Genomic DNA, 18,338 nt, shown 5'->3' with positions numbered 1-18,338 from the left:
TATTTCCAAAAAATATTTCAACCTCCCCAAATCTTTAATTTCAAACTCTTTCACCAAACATTCTCCTAGCTATTGTATGCCCTCTTCATTGTTACCGGTGACTACTATGTCATCCATGTAAACGAGCAGAATTGTGACTCCCCCTGTGGCCGAGTGGTGGAAGAAAAGAGTGTGATTTCCCTAACTTTATCAGTACCCCATACGAAGCATCACACCGGTAAACCTCCCAAACCACGCCCTTGGTGATTGTTTTAAGCCATAGAGGGCTTTCTTGAGACGACAAACAACAGGTTCTTTTGTAGTGGCAGAATACCCTGGTGGCACGTCCATGTAGACTTCTTCCTCGAGTGTACTATGCAAAAATGCATTCTTTATATCAAATTGATGTAAAGACCAATCTAGGTTAGCTACCAATGAGAGAATCACCCTAACTGTGTTGAGCTTAACTACTAGAGCAAAGGTGTTTAAGTAATCCACGCCATACACCTGTGTATATCCTTTGGCCACCAATCTTACCTTGTATCGATCTAAGGTCCCATCAAATTTGTATTTAATAGTATAAACCCATTTACACCCCACCAGATGCTTCCCCTTAAGCAATGGTACTAAATCCCACATCTGATTTTTGTCAAGGGCAGCCATCTCAGCTTCCATGGCATCCTTCCAATGCTCATCCTTTATGGCTTCAGAAAAAGTTTTTGGAATGGGAATGGTATGAAGATTGCTAAGAAAGGTTTTATGGGCTGAGGAGAGTTTAGAATATGAGAGGAAGAGATGTAGGGGATGTTTAGTGCAGGTTCTTATCCCTTTTTGAAGAACAATCAAGATCACTATGAGATGTATTAGTTGTGGAAATAAGTTCAACTGACTTCTTAGAATTATCAAAAACATAAACAAATGAGGAGTTAGAGATGGAATTACCTAGAGAGGATTCCAAAAGAGAGACTGAATTGTCAGTGCCTTTCTCATCTGTAAGTGGAGTAGAACTAGGAGTGGATGCTGAGGCTTGCATAGGACTAGGTTCCGGCCTCTCTTCAATCACCTCCTTAAGTATACCTACAGTGGTCTAGGAGTATTTGGAGACTTTTCTCCTTATGTCAAACCTAAAGATTCTTGTAGGTAAGTAGGTGATTGAAGAGATGATAACATGTCTTGGTTTGAGAGAATGAGAAGAATTCCTGTACAAATCAAAACAAACAGGAGACCTCCTTGCAGCCCCCTCCTAGACCAAAAGCAAAGGAACCATAGGCATAAGAACAATATTTTGAGGACCTCCTTTACCATAACCATTCCTTCCAAGGTCCCAATCTAGGACATTAGCCAGTCCCTCAAACAATTGACTCAGTACCCAGGATGATGTAATAAGCTTTGCTTCCTCTGCCAGGCTACCTAACAGCTTCTTATTTCCCTCTTGGAACCTCTCGCTAGGCACATCATTAGTCTTGACAACTGCAACTAGTTCCTTCACATCACTGCCTATCAATTGTTCATTGCAAAATATCGAATGAATTTCAACTTCCGAAGATCCAAATGTTTTTATCTCTGTCTTTGAAAGTTCTCCATTATCTACTTTCAATTTTGGGAATTGATTGGCTGAATCTGTCACCTCTTGATCCAAACTTCCGATAATATCATCTTGAATATCCTCCTCATGAACTTCTTTTTCAAAGGAATTAGATTGTTCCTTTGGATCTATTGTCCAAACAACCTGAACATTATAGTTTCCCTCTGGAGAATGCATTTCACCGCCAGTATCATCTTTGATATTGCAGTCATCCTTCTTGTCAATACTGCCTAAATCAAAATACTTCTTTTGCTCGAAATTTAAGGTAAGCAGTGAATCAATTTCTCATAATCTTGACTTTCCCTTAAACTGCTTCATTTGAAAGAACTCCTGAGACTGTAATGCTTTATTAATAACGTCCTTCCTAATACTGTTTTCTTCCTTAGACATTCCAAAATCCTTTTTTGTTAGAACAGTTACACCTCTTTGAGTTGAACTCTGAGATTTGACAATGGAGTTTTGATTCCATGGACTGTTCTTGGAATTCTGATTCCATGGGTGAATAAGGTACGAAGCTCCAACCGAAACAAGATCTTACCCATTTTTTCGAGGAGAGTAGGGATTTCCACCAATCACAGGATTTGGTTGCTTCCTTATACTAATTGGATTAGCATATTCTCCAAAAAACAAGCATGTAGTCTAACCTAATTTTGTGTAGCGAATATTATCACAAAATATCACATTTGATTTTGGATCTCTCGGATCTGGCTGGTCATTGGCGGGCTTCTAATGATAGTCTAGCTTGTATTACTGAGAATAAAAGGGAATTACAATGCTGGGAATTAACAAAATCAAAGAAGAATGGATATTCAAGAGGTCAAAGCTCTCTCACAATATTCACCAAAAAAATATTCCCCTATCTATTCTATTTGCTTCCCTATTTATAGGTTGTTAGCTCCCCCAGTCCTCCTCAATGGAATCTGTTTGCTCGCACATACCTCCCATGATCGCTTTTCCCATTCTACCCCTTAACCGAATTTGTGGCTTACACATACATCCAGTGGCCTTTTCAATCCCTATTCTGCCCTTGTTTCTTACATCTTTGGTAGCGGAATTTTATGGGTTGCCTATCAATACTCCCCCCACAGAACTCACCTCAAGGTAAAAAGCAGGGAACTATTGCTAGAGCATGTTGTAGGGTTCCCAGGTGGTTTCACATTAGCAGACACAAAAAACTTTCTGGTAGGGGGATGATATCATCGAAACCCTTTCTGAGTTGGAGAATACCCAATGAACACACATTTTAGGGCACGAGGGTCTAACTTCCCTCTATTGACAGCAGGTATATGGACATAGGCTATGCACCCGAATATCTTAGGTTGCCAATGACTAGTTGTGTGAAAATCAAGAAAATAATCAATTAGGAGTTGAGTTGGACTATGAGATGCTAGGATTTTTGAAGGAAGCCTATTAATGAGAGTAGTGGCAGGTTGCTTCCCCCCAATAGTATTTAGGGACAAGATGATGAACTAGAAGGGCTCTAACCACGGTTAATAGGTGTCCGTTTTTCCTCTCTACCACCCCATTCTATTGGGAAGTGTAGGGACAAGAGGACTCATGTATAATACATTTTTTCTGGAAAAACAGTGACAGGGATTGATTAAAAAAGTCTTTAGCATTGTCAGATCGAAATCTCTTTATCCCTACACCAAATTGGTTTTGAATCATGTTATAGAATGTTGGAAAATTTTGGCTAACTTCAGATTTTGTTTTCAGCAAATAGAGCCAAACAACCCTAGTACAATCATCAACAAATATGACAAACCATGTTGCCCCGGAAATGTTGGGGACATTTGATGGACCCCAAATATCACTATGGATTAGAGAAAAAGGAGAATCAAATTTTTTTATTTGATAAGGGAAAAGACACTCTTTTATGTTTTGCAAACTCACACACAGAACAGTGAAAGTTTTCTATTTCTAGATTTCTAGCTAAATCAAGAAACATCAACTTAAGGGTATGAAAAGAAGGATGACCAAGCCTATAATGGTGCAACCAAAACTGATCTGAATTGGACTGAACTAGGCATGACACTTGAGAGAAAAATCTTTGTTTGTCCTGCCTATCAAGTTCCTCAAGATAGTAGAGTCATTCTCTGGCCCTAGCAAGCCCATTCATCCTCTTCTTGCCCTGCTCCTGAATCTCACAGATATTTGAATGAAACAAGACATGACAGTTAATATCCTCAATGAATTTTTGGATAGATATTAGGTTGGTGAACAGCTTGGGGACATAAAGAACATTTTTCAAAGTAAGATTTTTATTAAGGAAAATATCCCCTTAGCTTGCAATAGTGGTGAGAGAACCATTTGCCATTGTGATTTTTCTGGAACTAGGACATGGGTAATAAGAGATAAACAGATGAGGATAAGGAGTCATGTGGTCCGAGGCACCAGAATCTAAGACCCAAGAATTCTGGTGCATAATTTCTGAAGCTTGTAGGAAATAAGAAAAAGAGGTATTACCTGTGACAGCAAGAGAGCATGTGCCCTTGTCAGTCTTCTTGTCAAGGGATCCCAAGAAACTTCTTAGCCGGTCAATTTCTGACTTTTTTAGCTCTTGGACCTCTCCTTGTTCTAAATCTCTTGGTTCAGGTGACTGGGAATTGGCCATGTACCCCTGTCCTTGCATTGAACTTCTCACTGATCCTCCCTTAGGTGGTTTCCCATGTAGCTTCCAGCATTTGTCTATGGTATGCCTAGGTTTTTTGTAGAAAGTACACCACAAAGAATCCTTATCTACTGATTTCTTTTTTTCTCTAGGCCCTCTATTAGGATTATTAGCCTTCAAGGAGACTAGAGCATAACCTTCTCTAGAAGGGGTTTCTAACATGACACCCATTTTTCCTTCTTCTGCTCTAATCAAAGATATAGCTTCATTCAATTTCAAGGAAGGCAAATTCTCCTTATTGAGGATTTGTACTCTTTATCGCATCAAATTTGAGGTTGAGGCCAGCTAGAAAATCATAGATCCTCTCTTTCTCCACAAATCGTTTGTGTAGGGCTGCCAGTGTTCTAAAAGGCGGCCTAGACGGCCGCCTAGGCGGCGAAGAGGCGTTAGGCGGCCCCTAGCCGCCGCAAGTTCCTCCAAATCGGCCCCTTAGGCGCCGACCCAATTAATCGGGCTCGGGTGGCTCCTAGGCGGCCGATGCGACAAGGCGTCGCCTTGGCCGCCCAGACGTGGTTTGGGCTCGAGACCTCTCACCCGACTCCATCAGTGATGATCGTCGCAACCGCCGCCACCGCATCGGCCTGGGTCGCCCGACTCTATCGTCGCCGTCACCATTGCCGCCGCTGGACAGGGACTGGAACAGCCTTCGGACTTACCTGTGGTAACACAGCGACGATCTGATTGGCATTGGCGGGGGGCAACAATTTGATTGAATGAGGCAGACGGTCCGATTGGCAATGGCAGAGGGCAGCGATGTGCTCGGAGGAGGCAAACGGTCCGATTGGCAATGGCGAGGGGCAGCGACGTGCTCGGAGGAGGCAGGTATGAGAGAGAAAGAGAGAACACTGTGAAATTTGGTTGGGGGGGAGTCGCGCTGAAATTTGAGGGGGTGGGGGCTAAGGTGGGGAAAAAAATAATATATTAAGAAAAAAATTGTAAAAAATTAAAAAAAAATATTAAATTTTCTAGGCGCCGCCTAGGCCCCGCCTAGGCGGCCTAGGCGCTAGGCGGCAGCTTGCCGCCCGACTAGCGCCTAGCGCCTTTTAAAACACTGAGGGCTACATCCTCACTACACTTCATCTTCAAGCACTAGTAGTGGTCAAGTTCTTGCCATAGTGTTTGCAGCAGGTTAGCATACTCAATGATGGTCCTTGTTCACTATTTGGTTGTTGCTGCCTTCGCTTTTATTTCATAGATTTAGGCTGCATCACAAACTTTAGAGTATGTGAGACTTATTGCATCCCAACTATCCTTCGCCGTTGTCAAGAACATAATCGTGTCATTGATCTCTGGAACCATTGAATTCTAGAGCCAAGACATTACCAAGGAGTCTTCTTCATCCCATGCTCCAAATGCTAGATCCGTCTCTTTAAGACATGTTCCCAACAAGTGGCTGAGTTTCCCTTTCCCTTTAAAAAAGGTGCAAATTAGCTGGGACCACTTTAAGTAATTTTTACCGTTCAACTAGTAAGCTACTTGAAGGTTTTGTAATTCTCCCCCTATACCACTACCATGAGTCCCAGCAAACTGAGTTTCAGTAGATGGAACCTCAATCGCATGGCCGGAATCTTCAGATTTGGGCATAGGATCATGCGTAATAGATGTGATGCCAAGAAGGAGAAGGAAGGTTTGATAAAGGAAGATTGAAAAACAGGCTATGATCGAAGCTGGATTAGTGCTTCTATGGCTTTGATACCATGTCACGAAAAGAAGGACAATGGAATTCTTCCTTATTGTCTTATTCACCTCAAAAGAGGCTGATTCAATTTATACACCAGCTTCCTATTAGAATTAGGAAGTTGCCAAAAAACATTTAAAGAAAGATTCTAAAACCTAGATTAGGAAACCTATACAACTTTAGGATACAGCAACTTATAGAAACAATTAATCTAAATCTACAAGATACAAAAGATACATTCCTTATAAATAAATCAATCAATCATAATCTATAGGATTGGAAACCATATTTGCCGACATACCACATTAAAATTTGTTTGTCTCTAATTCTGATCTTGTTCTTGTATGAGTGTTAACAAAATTTATTTCTATATTTGTTTTATTCTGTATTAAGTGATATCAGATTGATATCTAACAAATGGTATCATAGTTGATTGCTTAACAAGTGGTAACAAAGCCCCAACAATCATAATTCCTACATTTGTTTTAGCAAAAAGAATTTTTAAATACAGAAAATTTTCTGTTCGTTGAAGGAGAATCACAGTCAAAGAAATTTTATTTCTGTTATGGTCGAATCAACCTGTTCAGGTGCAACCCATCAAGGATCTGACCTGTGTGGATCAAGCAAACCCATCAAGGAAGACTAGCACCGAGGGCACACTAAACAATCTTAGCCCCTCCACCACCCACTATAACAGTTACACAGGAAATCTTCATAACTAGTTAGGAAGGCTATCGTCATTCAATAGTTGCAACACCATCAAACTACCTTGAAACACCACTGAGCAAGGTTGGAGAACCCCCTTGCTGTTGACCAAAATTTGAGGCCTCTTTTGTACAGCACAATATCAGCCAGCTAATTGAACTAGGTTGAAGTGTTTTATTCAATTGACTTGGGGGTTTTTTTCCCTTCTGATTTAGCTCCTGATTTGGGAGCTCAAGCATTTTTAGTTCATGATTTGTTCAATTCAAGTGAACTGTAACCCAGCGATTTTTTATCATCCACACCATGACCAAGATGGGTTTAGTGAGATCCAAATTTGCTTCGGGTTTGTTTTTATTTTTTTTCCCCTTCTGATTTAGCTCCTGATTTGGGCAATTAAGCATTTTAGTTCATGATTTGTTCAATTCAGGTGTACTGTTAACCCATTTGGTTTTTTTTATCATCCACACCATGACCAAGATGGTTTAGTGAGATCCAAATTTGTTTCGGGTGCATATGGTTATCCAATATGGCATTCTGACCCAATTTATACATTGATCTAGATAGTTATGGCCTATTAAACTGATTGTTAGGCCATTTTGGTTATTTTTGAAACTTTGATAGTGATAAAGTAACGGCTGGGGAAAAGTGAAACAAGTTAAATAAGTTTAATAAAGTCCAAGTGAGGTCCATGCCATTTCCAAAAATTCAAGGATACCACATACCTTTTCGCCAAACCTCAAGAGTATCAGGTGTAATTTACCCCTTTGAAAATTGAAGCAGACCAAAATTATCAACTACCAAACATCCAACTAATGTAGGGTAGCCAAAAAAAATTTGACCAACAAAACCAGACAATTCAACTAGGCTATCATTTCTTTTCATTCTTTTAAGCTTTTTCTTTTATTCTAGACTTAAGTTATAATTATTTTATTTATATAATTAATTATTGGAAAAATTACACACTATATCCCTGAGTTTTAGGATAATTCCAAGAACCACTTTTGACGTCTAAGAAAATACAGCAAGTACCCCTGACATTTAATGCTATGTTGCAATTTTTCCCGTCATTAGTTAACCCCCATTTAAACATTAAAAAATAATCAAAATACCCTTATAATTTGAAGGCCCTTTCCTTCTTTCTCATGTTTCTCCTTTCTCACTCTCTTCTCATTCTCTCTCGTTCCCCAATAAAGGCCAATGACAACAGCTCTTCTCCAACAACAATGATGACTCTTCTCCAGCAACTATGACTGCACTGGTAGTAATCAATCTCTCTCTCTCCAAAAATATGGGTTTATTGCATAGATGAACCCATTATCAAGCCAAATGGGCTCATCATGTAGATGAACCCCAAGATTTTTGGGGTTCATCTCTCTCTCTCTCTCTCTCTCTCACACACACACACACACAATTTCAAACCCAGGTTCAGAATCAAACCCAGATGTTCATCTAGCTACAACAATGGTCGGTACTTCTCAATGACCATTGGTTGATTCTTTCTTTTTATTTTTCTCAAATCAGATGAGAAAAAAAGAAGGGTAAAATGGTCATTTTTCCTTCTGTTTAATAGCAAGAGGGGTTATTCTATTTCCAGAACATGGGAAGGGGTACTTACAATTAAGTCAAACCGTAGGGGTGGTAATAGCAATTTTCCCTTAATTGTTTTGAAATGTTGCTAAACCCTTCATATTCCTCATTCAATAGCCCTATCCAAATTGAATATAGGTAGATTTGGATCTTTTTAAATCGAAATTAAGGACTCAAATACGAAGAGATAATAGGTAGAGACAAGTCATACTTGTCCCCCAAAAAATTAAAAATTGAAAAATAAGGCAATGACAGGTTGTGTTTGAGTATCATCTTTTGCTTCTACCCATGCAAGAATCTAAGGATAAAGCTCTTAATAAATCACATTGTAACAAAAAGTAGAACACAATTACATAACATGAATCTGTTACCAATAAAGAAAAGGTTATGTTCATTTTTGCGCATTATTCAGATATTGTTTAACCAAGAAAATAAAACAAAAAAGTTGAATTTTTTATTAAAATAGAACTATTTTAAAAAATCCAAAAAATTGCACATATTTGAGAATGAATCATGCTAGATGTACATATTTTTGTACATCTTGAACTACACAAAGGGATATTATGACCAAAATACCCCTCACCTCCATGCACCTCACGCGCCTCTATACGTCTCATGAGGGACATTTTTGTCATTGATACACCTTTGTGTACACCTGGGGCTATACAAAGGTGTACCAATAACATTTTTCATTTGAGAATATTCACCAAACAAGCACTTATCTGCCACATCACCCACTACACAAGAAGGTTCGCCCACATGGCAATGGCCGAAAAATAGACAACTGATTCAACCAACTGTTCAGCGCCTAGTATGACCAGTTGTTCCATACTTGACATATAACAGCTGCTTCCTTCATGGTAATGGCCAACAAAAAACAACTGGCTAAACCAGCTGCTCTTTACAGCCATTGCCACTCAGGCCAGCCCTTCCTACGTGACAGGTGACGTGGAAAAATGGATATGAATTTGGTAAATATTTTTCGAGTGTGATAATTGTGATCCAATATTCAAATTCTTCTGAGATTGGGATTCTTAATTTGACCGTAATTAAGATTTCGAATTTGACTATGATTAGGATATCAAATTTGATTGTGATTGAGATTTATCTCATTTGAAGACTTATTTTCTTGGCTCATCTTTTGATCAAGATATAATTTATTATGTACATCTACAGATGAGTGTTAGGTCTATAAATAAGTGACCAATACCCGGGAATTATTGTACCAATATCATCATAGTGATATTTTGTTCTTTTTCTCCGTAATTTTTCCCGATATAAGTTTTTTACCTTAAATTTCTATGTTCGATTGTGTGGTTGATGGTTTGATTGTAGTTTGTTTTCGATCCAAAATCATTACAAACTAGTATTAGAACCATTGGATCAAACCATCAACTTTTGGCAAATTTCAGCTATTGGATCCACAACTCTTTATCATCTTCATGTGCTAGAGTTTCTAGCTGCCTAGCCGCAGTCAACTGTCGCCGCCTCTGCCGTCAACCACCACCAGCCTTCTAGTCATCATCGACCACCGTAAGATCCTCCCAATTGTCGTTTCCGATTGGATGACGACCGCCAATTGCATATTCTTCATTATCACGACTGACAAGTGAACGCCTGTATGCCTTCCTCAACCATCCACGATCATCGGTCTTCTCCCTCCTCCAACGTCACCGTCGACAAGCCCCCTGCCTCCATCGTCGAACACCTAAGCTTTGCAACCTCCACATTTGCTGATCGACTTGCGACCGTCCACCTCTGTTCTTCTCCGATTGCCTGTCCTTCATCGTCGATCATCGTCAGACCTCTGCCTTGTCATCCGATTGTTTGGTGCTCTTCGCCATTGCAATCGCCATCAACGCCTCCTCAACCTTTGCCATCACTGTCGTCGATTAGATCCTCCATACCAACCAATCTTCAAGCTTTACCCAAATCTGTCATCCATTTGCCTAGATCTAGTTCAAATCTGCCCAACCTACCAAGATCCAGATCCAGTCAAATTCAGCTCAAATCTAATCCATCAAACCAAATCCAACCAGCCAGATCTATCCAGCCCAAATTTGCTATCCAAATCTGCTATCCTGGTATGTTTTCTATTGGGATTTTATTTATCAATCATTTGATATTATTTGAGATTATTTGATCTTCGTAATGGCTACCTTAAATTATGATATTCCATTGTTGGACTAGAATATTACGTTTTCACAATGATAGGTTAAGATGTGTGCAATTATGGCACAAATGAATTTAGATGATGCACTTTTGGACTTTGATAAAATACCACAATCATGAAGTACTAAAGAAAAACAACGTAAGGATCATAAGGCCTTATCTTAGATACATTTGCATTTATTGAATCAGTGTTTTAAAATGCATTAGGCGCTAGTCGAGCACCAAACTGGGGCCTAGCGCCTAAGCCGCCTAGAAGAACTGCTGCTTTTTTTTTTTTTTAACTTTTTGCTGTAAGTTGGAAAGACAAGTGAGAAAAGCTGCAAAAATCGAAGCTTCTTGAGAAGAGCTACAAAAATGATGAAATAAGCTCAAACCTAGAAAGAGCTGAAATCGAAGCTTCTTGATGAAAAAAGCTAAACAAATGATGAAAGAGCTGAAAAGTGAAAATCAAAGCTAGGCCTCATATCGTACCACAGGAAGAAGAGCGAAAACCAGCAAGGAGATAGGCAACAAGAACGTGGCTAAAAAGGACGATTGGCGGCGGAGACGAGAGAGAGAAAGCGACAAGAAGATTGGCGGCGAAGTGGCTGAACCGACAAGGAGATAGGCAGCAAGAGCCGATAACATGGTTGAGAAGGACGATTGGTGGTGGCAATGAGAGAGAGAAAGCGATGAGACGATTGGTGGCGGCGGTGACAAGAGAGAGAAATCGACGAGAAGATATAAAAGGGAAAGGGAAAATAGGGGAAATCCAAACTCGTCTAGGTGACCTAGGTGGCTAGGTGCTAATTGGGCCCAATTAATAGGGCCCGGCACCTAGGGGTGCCAATTTGCAGGAAATCGCGGTGGCCAAGGGCTGCCTAACGCCTAGGCCGCATTTTAGAACACTATATCGAATCGAATTTTGAAAAAAAAAAAATGAAAGAAAAATCTATTGTTGCTTTATGGTTGAAACCGGAATAGTTGTGAATGACTAAAAGTTTGACCAATAAGTTGCATATCAAACAGAGGTTAAATTCTCATCGAATGACATAAGGTACATCTATTGAAAGCCATTTAATAGCTTTTAAGGAAATTGTTTCTGATTTGGAAAGTATGGAGGTTAAATATGATGATGAAGATTTGGACTTAATTTCGTTATGTTCTCTGCCAGTCTCGTATTCAACTTTTAGAGACACTATACTCCAACCATAACACTCTTACTTTAGATAAAGTTTATGATACTTTGTTCTCAAAAGAGAAAATTGAAAAGCAATTATTGGAAAATTCCAAAAATCAAGAAAAGACTATTGATTAGAGTGAGAACCCATTATATAAATTCTTGTGCCAAAGGAAAAAGTATATCCAACTTTAAAAATAAAGAGAAAACCTATAATTATTGTAAAAGGAAATGACACATAAAAAAGGAGTGTTATAAACTGCAGAACAAACTTAAGAGATAGGAATTTGACAAGAAAAGAAAACAACCAAAGACTTTCGGTAAAACCAATGTTGTTGAAGATAACAATAGTGATGGGAGAACTTATGATGGTAACTAATAAAATTACCAAGCCTTGTGAATATTGGATCCTTAACACCCATTTAAATTAAGACGTTCGATGGCATTGTTAGAATTTTAACTGATGTCCGACATATTCCCGATCTTAAGAGAAATCTTAAGATGGAGTCATCAAGGTCAGTAAACATACTCTTGTTATAATGAAAGGTAAAAAGCAGTATGGTAGATTATATGTTTTGCAGGGTTCTACTGTTACAGGTGATGCTGATATTTCTACTTCTTCTTTGTCTAATACCGATATCACTCAATTGCGACATATGCCTCTTAGACATATGAGTGAAATAGGTATGGCTAGATTGAGTAAAAGAGAACTTCTTAAAGGGCAGAGTACTAGAAAACTGAAGTTCTATGAGTATTGTATGTTTGGTAAGCAAAAACGAGTTAGATTTAATAAAAGTATTCACAATACAAAAGGGATATTGGACTATGTACTTTCTGATCTCTGAGATCCTACCAAAGTACCCTCTAAAGGTTGTACCAGATATATGTTGATTTTGATTGATGATTTTTCTAGGAAAGTTTGGATATTTTTTTTGAAACAAAAGACTGATGTTTTTACTACTTTCAAACAGTAGAAAACTATGATTAAAAAACAAACTGAAAGATAAATTAAGCGTCTCTATCTGATAATGGTTTAGAATTTTGTTTAAATGAATTTAATGATTTCTACAGGAAAGAAAGAATTCCAAAGCATTTAATAGTTCCAGTTATGCCACAGTAAAATGGTGTAATCGAGCGGATAAATAGAACTTTAATAGAAAATATACGTTGTATGCTATCTAATTATGGTCTGTCTAAGTCATTTTGGGTTGAAACTACAAACATGACATGTTTTATGGTCAATCAGTCTCCTTCCTTTGCTCATGGTAAGAAAACTCCATAAGAGGTATCGTCTGGTACTCTTGCAAGTTATTCTAATTTAAAAAAATTTGGATGCCTTGCATTTGTTCATGTTGATGATGGGAAAATTGTTATGCTTCGTGGTTTGTCTGCAAAAGAATCTAACCGTACAGGTCAACAGAGTTTTGACGTTCAGGTGGAACTTGAAATTGATAAGAGTCATATATCTTAATCGTCATCTCAGATTAAGTCAAGCCCAAAAGAAAGTGCCAGTCAATCAGAATATTGTATTGATAAGGATAGGCTCAGAAGAAATACCAAACCTCCTCAAATGTATGCAAAGGTTGATCTTGTTGCCTATGCTTTCAGTGTGGTTGAAGATATTGACTATAGTGAACAGGTTTTCACTTATTCCGAAACAGTTAGTTGTGTTGAGTCTAAGAGATGAATTGCAACAATGCAAGAAGAGATGAAATCCTTACACAAAAATGCTACTTGAAAGTTAATGAAACTACCCAAGGATAAGTCTTCTTTGACTGGAACTTCAAAACCCTCTGGTTGTTGCATACAGATATACTCATCAAGTTCTCCATGTAAAAAAGTTGTCTTAACATCCAACTGTTCAAGTTCAAGATCTTGAATGGCCGCAATACCAAATAATGTCTGGATAGAACTGTGTTTCACAACTGGAAAAAATACATCTGTGAAGTCCACACTTAGAATCTGACTATACCCCTGCGCTACGAGTCTAGTTTTAAACCTTGCTTTTCCAACTCTTGGTGTACCTTCTTTCTTCTTGAATATCCATTTGCATTTAACTACTTGGCCTAAAAAAATCTCCTCGACAATGGTACAAAAGGTTTGGCTCCTTTATAACAAAGCATAATTTTAATAGATACAATTATGATAATTGTTTATATTTTAAAATGAACAAGAATGAGTTCTTTATATATCTGCTTTTATATGTTAATGATATACTAGTAGCATCGAAGAATAAAGATAAGATAAGGAGATTAAAAGCTCAACTCAACAAGGAATTTGAGATGAAAGATTTGGGAGCAGCAAAGAAGATACTTGGAATGCAAATTTCAAGGAACAAAGAGGCAGGTAAATTATATATGTGTCAAAAGGGATACATTAAGAAAGTTCTGACTAAATTCAACATGCAAAAGGCTAAACCAGTAAGTACTCCATTGCCTGCACATTTTAAGCTTTCATCCAGCTTGTCTCCTCAATTAGATGTTGAAATTAACAAAATGTTGAGAATTTCATATTCTAGTGCAGTAAGTTGTCTCAAGTATGCTATGATTTGTACACGTCCAGATTTGGCTCATGTAGTGAGCATGGTTAATAAATACATGGCTAACCCTGATAAAGAACATCAGAAGGTAGTCCAATGGATTTTTCGATATTTGCGTGGTACCGCTGATGCTTATTTACAGTTTGGAAAGACTAGAAATAGAGTTATAGGTTTTGTTGATTCTAATTTTGAAGGAGATCCTAACAAGAGAAGATCACTTACTAGATATGTTTTCACCATTTATGGTTGTGCTATTACTTAGAAGGCTACATTACAATCCACTGTTGCCGCATCTACTATTGAAGGCTATTAAAGAAGCCATTTGGTTAAAATGGCTAATTGGTGAAGTCAGTGAGAATCCATAATTAAGATGTCAAATTTGATTGGGATTGAGATTTATCTCATTTGAAAACTTATCTTCTTAACTCATATTCTGATTAAGATATAATTTTTTGTGTACATCTACAAATGAGTATTAGGTCTATAAATAGGTTCCCAAATCCCCTAGAATTATTGTACCAATATCATCATACTGATATTTTATTCTTTTTGCCTGTGATTTTTTTCGATTTGGGTTTTTCATGTTAAATTTCTATGTTCATTTGTATGGTTAATGGTTTAATTGTGGTTTGTTTTCGATCCAAAATCATTACTTAGATACTATTTTGGATTTCTTAAAAAAGGATAATGATTTTTGTGCCCCCAATATTTGCCGAAATCCCCCTTCCCCCTTTTTTAACCCTCCACAGCACCCCAATTGGAGACATCTGGGGGCAGAAAAATCATTATCCTTTTTTAAAATATTGCTGTTTTGGTAAAAAATTCCTGGGCCGCTGTTAAATATCGGTTAAGAATTTATACAAGACACATCAAATAAATCGAAATAAAACAGCATAATCAATTAAGAAGTTGGAACAGGGCCGTCGTATCGTTTTCCAGTCATCAGAAGAGAAGAGAAACTCCACCAGCGGCCTAATTAGGGTTTCGTTCAAGTATTCAACAGTAACAAGGTGCAATATTTTGCAACAAAAATATGAGCCAAATTAAGTATGAAACAATAGCAATATAAGGAAGCATGTCATATGAATATGAACATAAAGTGTATTATATCTCTGTAATTACCGGTAAGATCGGCGAGCAAAGCTCTGCAAGGTCCCTGAGTCATGTTGTTGGCAACATCCAGTAACCAAAATCCTAACACAAAAGCAGCGATCGCTCCGACCTTAGTTCCACTTCTCGCACTATCACCGAACAACCATCCGAGATCGGCGGAGTAGCCGACGACGAGCACGGCGATTACGATCGACAAAGCTCCGGCGATGATGAAAGGTCTCCGGCGGCCGAACCTACTGGTGCACCGGTCGCTCGTGTGGCCGACCAGTGGCTGGACGAAGAAACCAGACAGCGGGCCGCAGAGCCAAATCACGCTAGCCCAAGCGTGAGGAATTCCGAGCTCCTGAACGTAAGGCGTCAACAGCGACAGCTGCAGAGCCCACCCGAACTGTATGCCGCAGGCCACCGATGCGACTCTGAAGAGCTTCCTCAGCGGCACCCTGGCCACCGGAGGCTCCCGGACCGCCGGCCGATCCCTGGATCGCCGACGATCGCCTTCCGGTAACTTCATCAGACTCTCCTCCCCCTCCTCTCTCTATATCTATATATGTCCGTCTAGGATTTCTCTCTCTACAATGGATTCTGTTGAGACCGTGTGTGGGAAGCGTCTCCTGGTGGTCTGGTGGTGGAAAGTGGGGAGTGGAGAACCAAACCAAACTATTATGTAAAGCGGAAAGAAATGCCCTTACTTCAGAGAATAATTACGGATTTGGGACAGGCAACAAGGGATAAACGTGTCCGCAGGAATGAAAGGAAGGGCAGAAATTGTAATAGCGAGCGTACATTGGGGATAAAGTTGTGTCCGAGGGCGGGGCGGGGCGGGTGATACTTTTGATCGGTTTATACTACTAACTTGGACTGGAACTGTGCGTTGTTCCAATCCCCGAGTTTTTTGTGTCTAATTTTGTTTTTAATTATTATTATTTAGAGCGTCTTCCCAAACCGAAATCACGTCCTTATATTAAATGACAAAATTGTCCTCGTCAACGTTAATTATTTGCAGTTTCAATGACGTTTGCATTTCTTGGACTTCTGCGAGAATCGGCACCCACGCTCACAGCTGTACTGCTTTCGGCTTTTCTGCCTACGGTTACACAGGTGCGTGCATTTATAATTTTTATTTTATATTTTTAAATAAGAATAAAAAATATTATTACTATATCTTTATATACATCTTGAATTATATAAAGGTGTATCAATAACAAAAAAAGTCCCTCATAAAACGCGTGAAGCGCATGATATTTTGATTATAATACTCCCTTATATAACGTAAGATATATAAAAATATTGTATATGTAACATGATTCAATAAGAATTAGTAAACACTATACGATAATTATACCATAATTTATTTAAAAGTGTGAATTAGGGTGAGCTCGTTTTTTTTTTCTTTTTCTTTTTCTTTTTTGCGTGATGTGGGTGAGATGTTATAACAAGGCTGACTTGGTATTTTCTAATGGATATTATTTTTTACTTATTAAAAATATTGCTATTCTGATAATAAAAAAAAAAGTAATTGATGAGTGCACTCCCATCAGAAAGTGATTGTATTAAATATATTAAAAGATAATATAAATACGGTTAAAATAACCTTGGCTTAGGGAATTGCAAAAATAAAAGCCAATTCATTCCACGTGCTTAATTAAAAGTTGCCAACGAAGACACCATGATTATTGGTCAGTTGTCACCCTCAAAGTCTAATGAGCATCCAATGGTTATGATTAAAGTCAAATAACAAATCAATGGAGCTGTCTGATTAGAATTAGAGGGTCTTAGCCTTCTAACCAGACCTTATTTAAATATACTTTAAACATTTCTTTTTTACCCCTTAATAATAATTACTGTAGTAATCAATAAACTATATGTGCTGTAAAATAGGGTGAGTGGGGTTAATTGCCTTGAATTTTCCTTTCATTATGTATATAATTATAATGTTTTTATATGATAAAGTTAACTCTAATTTGAAAAACTTCAACTGGCCCCACTAAAAATTACAAAAGCTAATTAAGAAAAATGGGCAGTTTACTTTTTTTTGATAAATAAAAATTAATTAGAAAGTGGTGTGATTGTAAGTTTATGAAATTAAATTAGAGTAGTAATATAATATTTTAAAAATATTAATCTAGTTTATACCTTCCTTTGGTTTAAGAACAACAAGTGGGGTCAATGTTCCATATATCTCGTTAAACTCATACTCGTATAAAGCAATTTACTTTTACAAAATTATATTATATGTTTAAAAGTTTGATATAAAATTTTAGCAAAAATTTAAAAAATAATATTTTTTTCTAGGTAAAAAGAATTATAAAATGACGGTAATACAAATAATGATAATATTAATATTATAGTAATATAAATATTATCAATTCTTTAATTTCTTAGATAATCATATTTAATTGTCATAGTTGACCACAAATCTTAGCTCCAATCTTGAAAACGATTTTTTGTAGCGATGATAATCGATAACGTATTAGTAGAGAATTTCTCTATTTATTTTTGTACTTGTTCTTGATTTTATACTTGTATTTTTTAGTATATTTTATTTAACCCATCATCTTCATATTATATTTATAGGGTAATAAGTATTTGATGGAAATTAATGTACTTGACATTAGGAATGTGTATTCGATTCTAATTGAATCGAATCGCTTGATTTTAGTTAATTGAATTGAACTACCCTTAAGGATATAACCAAACAAACTCAATATACTAATCGAAATTGAATTGATTGATTTTGATTTTGAACTAATCGAACCGAAAACCAAACTAGAAACTTACCTCAAAAATCGAACTAAACCAGAAACATACCCCCAAAACCTCTCATGAATCAAAATATCATTTGAATCTTGTCAAACTATACCATTTCAACTACTTAAAAATATAAGAGAATAGATAAATACATGGAATGTTTAAGCCTATGTGATACTATAAACCAAATCACAAAACAAAAACAACGAATTCGCAGAGCCACGTGAAAGCATCAAAAGATTAAACAAATAATAAGAGAAACCAACCAAATCGGACATGACAATCAAAACCACGCGATGATTAAGTTGCTGAAACCGTATTACTTTCTCAAATTATTGATGGCAAAACCAACCAAATCGTTGACGGCAAAATGATGGTGAAATGGGTTAGGGTTTGTTGTCA

General features: G+C 37.6%; 1 protein-coding gene across 4 annotated transcripts in view; it reads right to left on the bottom strand.

The window, feature by feature from the left end:
• LOC127800449 (sucrose transport protein SUC4) overlaps positions 1-15,975 on the bottom strand; it is a 44,475-nt gene extending 28,500 nt beyond the window's left edge. The window contains exon 1 of one of the 4 annotated variants that reach the window (XM_052335065.1): positions 15,198-15,975. In XM_052335065.1, coding sequence (XP_052191025.1) covers positions 15,198-15,699 — 502 coding nt within the window. In that variant the 5' untranslated portion in view covers positions 15,700-15,975. The remainder of the gene's footprint in view (positions 1-15,197) is intronic. The other 3 variants (XM_052335066.1, XM_052335067.1, XM_052335064.1) reach the window with 3 other exon arrangements.
• Positions 15,976-18,338: the final 2,363 nt, after the last annotated feature.

This window comes from Diospyros lotus, chromosome 4 (assembly GCF_014633365.1).
Source record: "Diospyros lotus cultivar Yz01 chromosome 4, ASM1463336v1, whole genome shotgun sequence".
In the NCBI taxonomy this organism is placed as follows: domain Eukaryota; kingdom Viridiplantae; phylum Streptophyta; class Magnoliopsida; order Ericales; family Ebenaceae; genus Diospyros; species Diospyros lotus.
The sequence above is the reverse complement of the archived record's forward strand: the minus strand, read 5'-3'. Positions and strand labels throughout refer to the sequence as shown.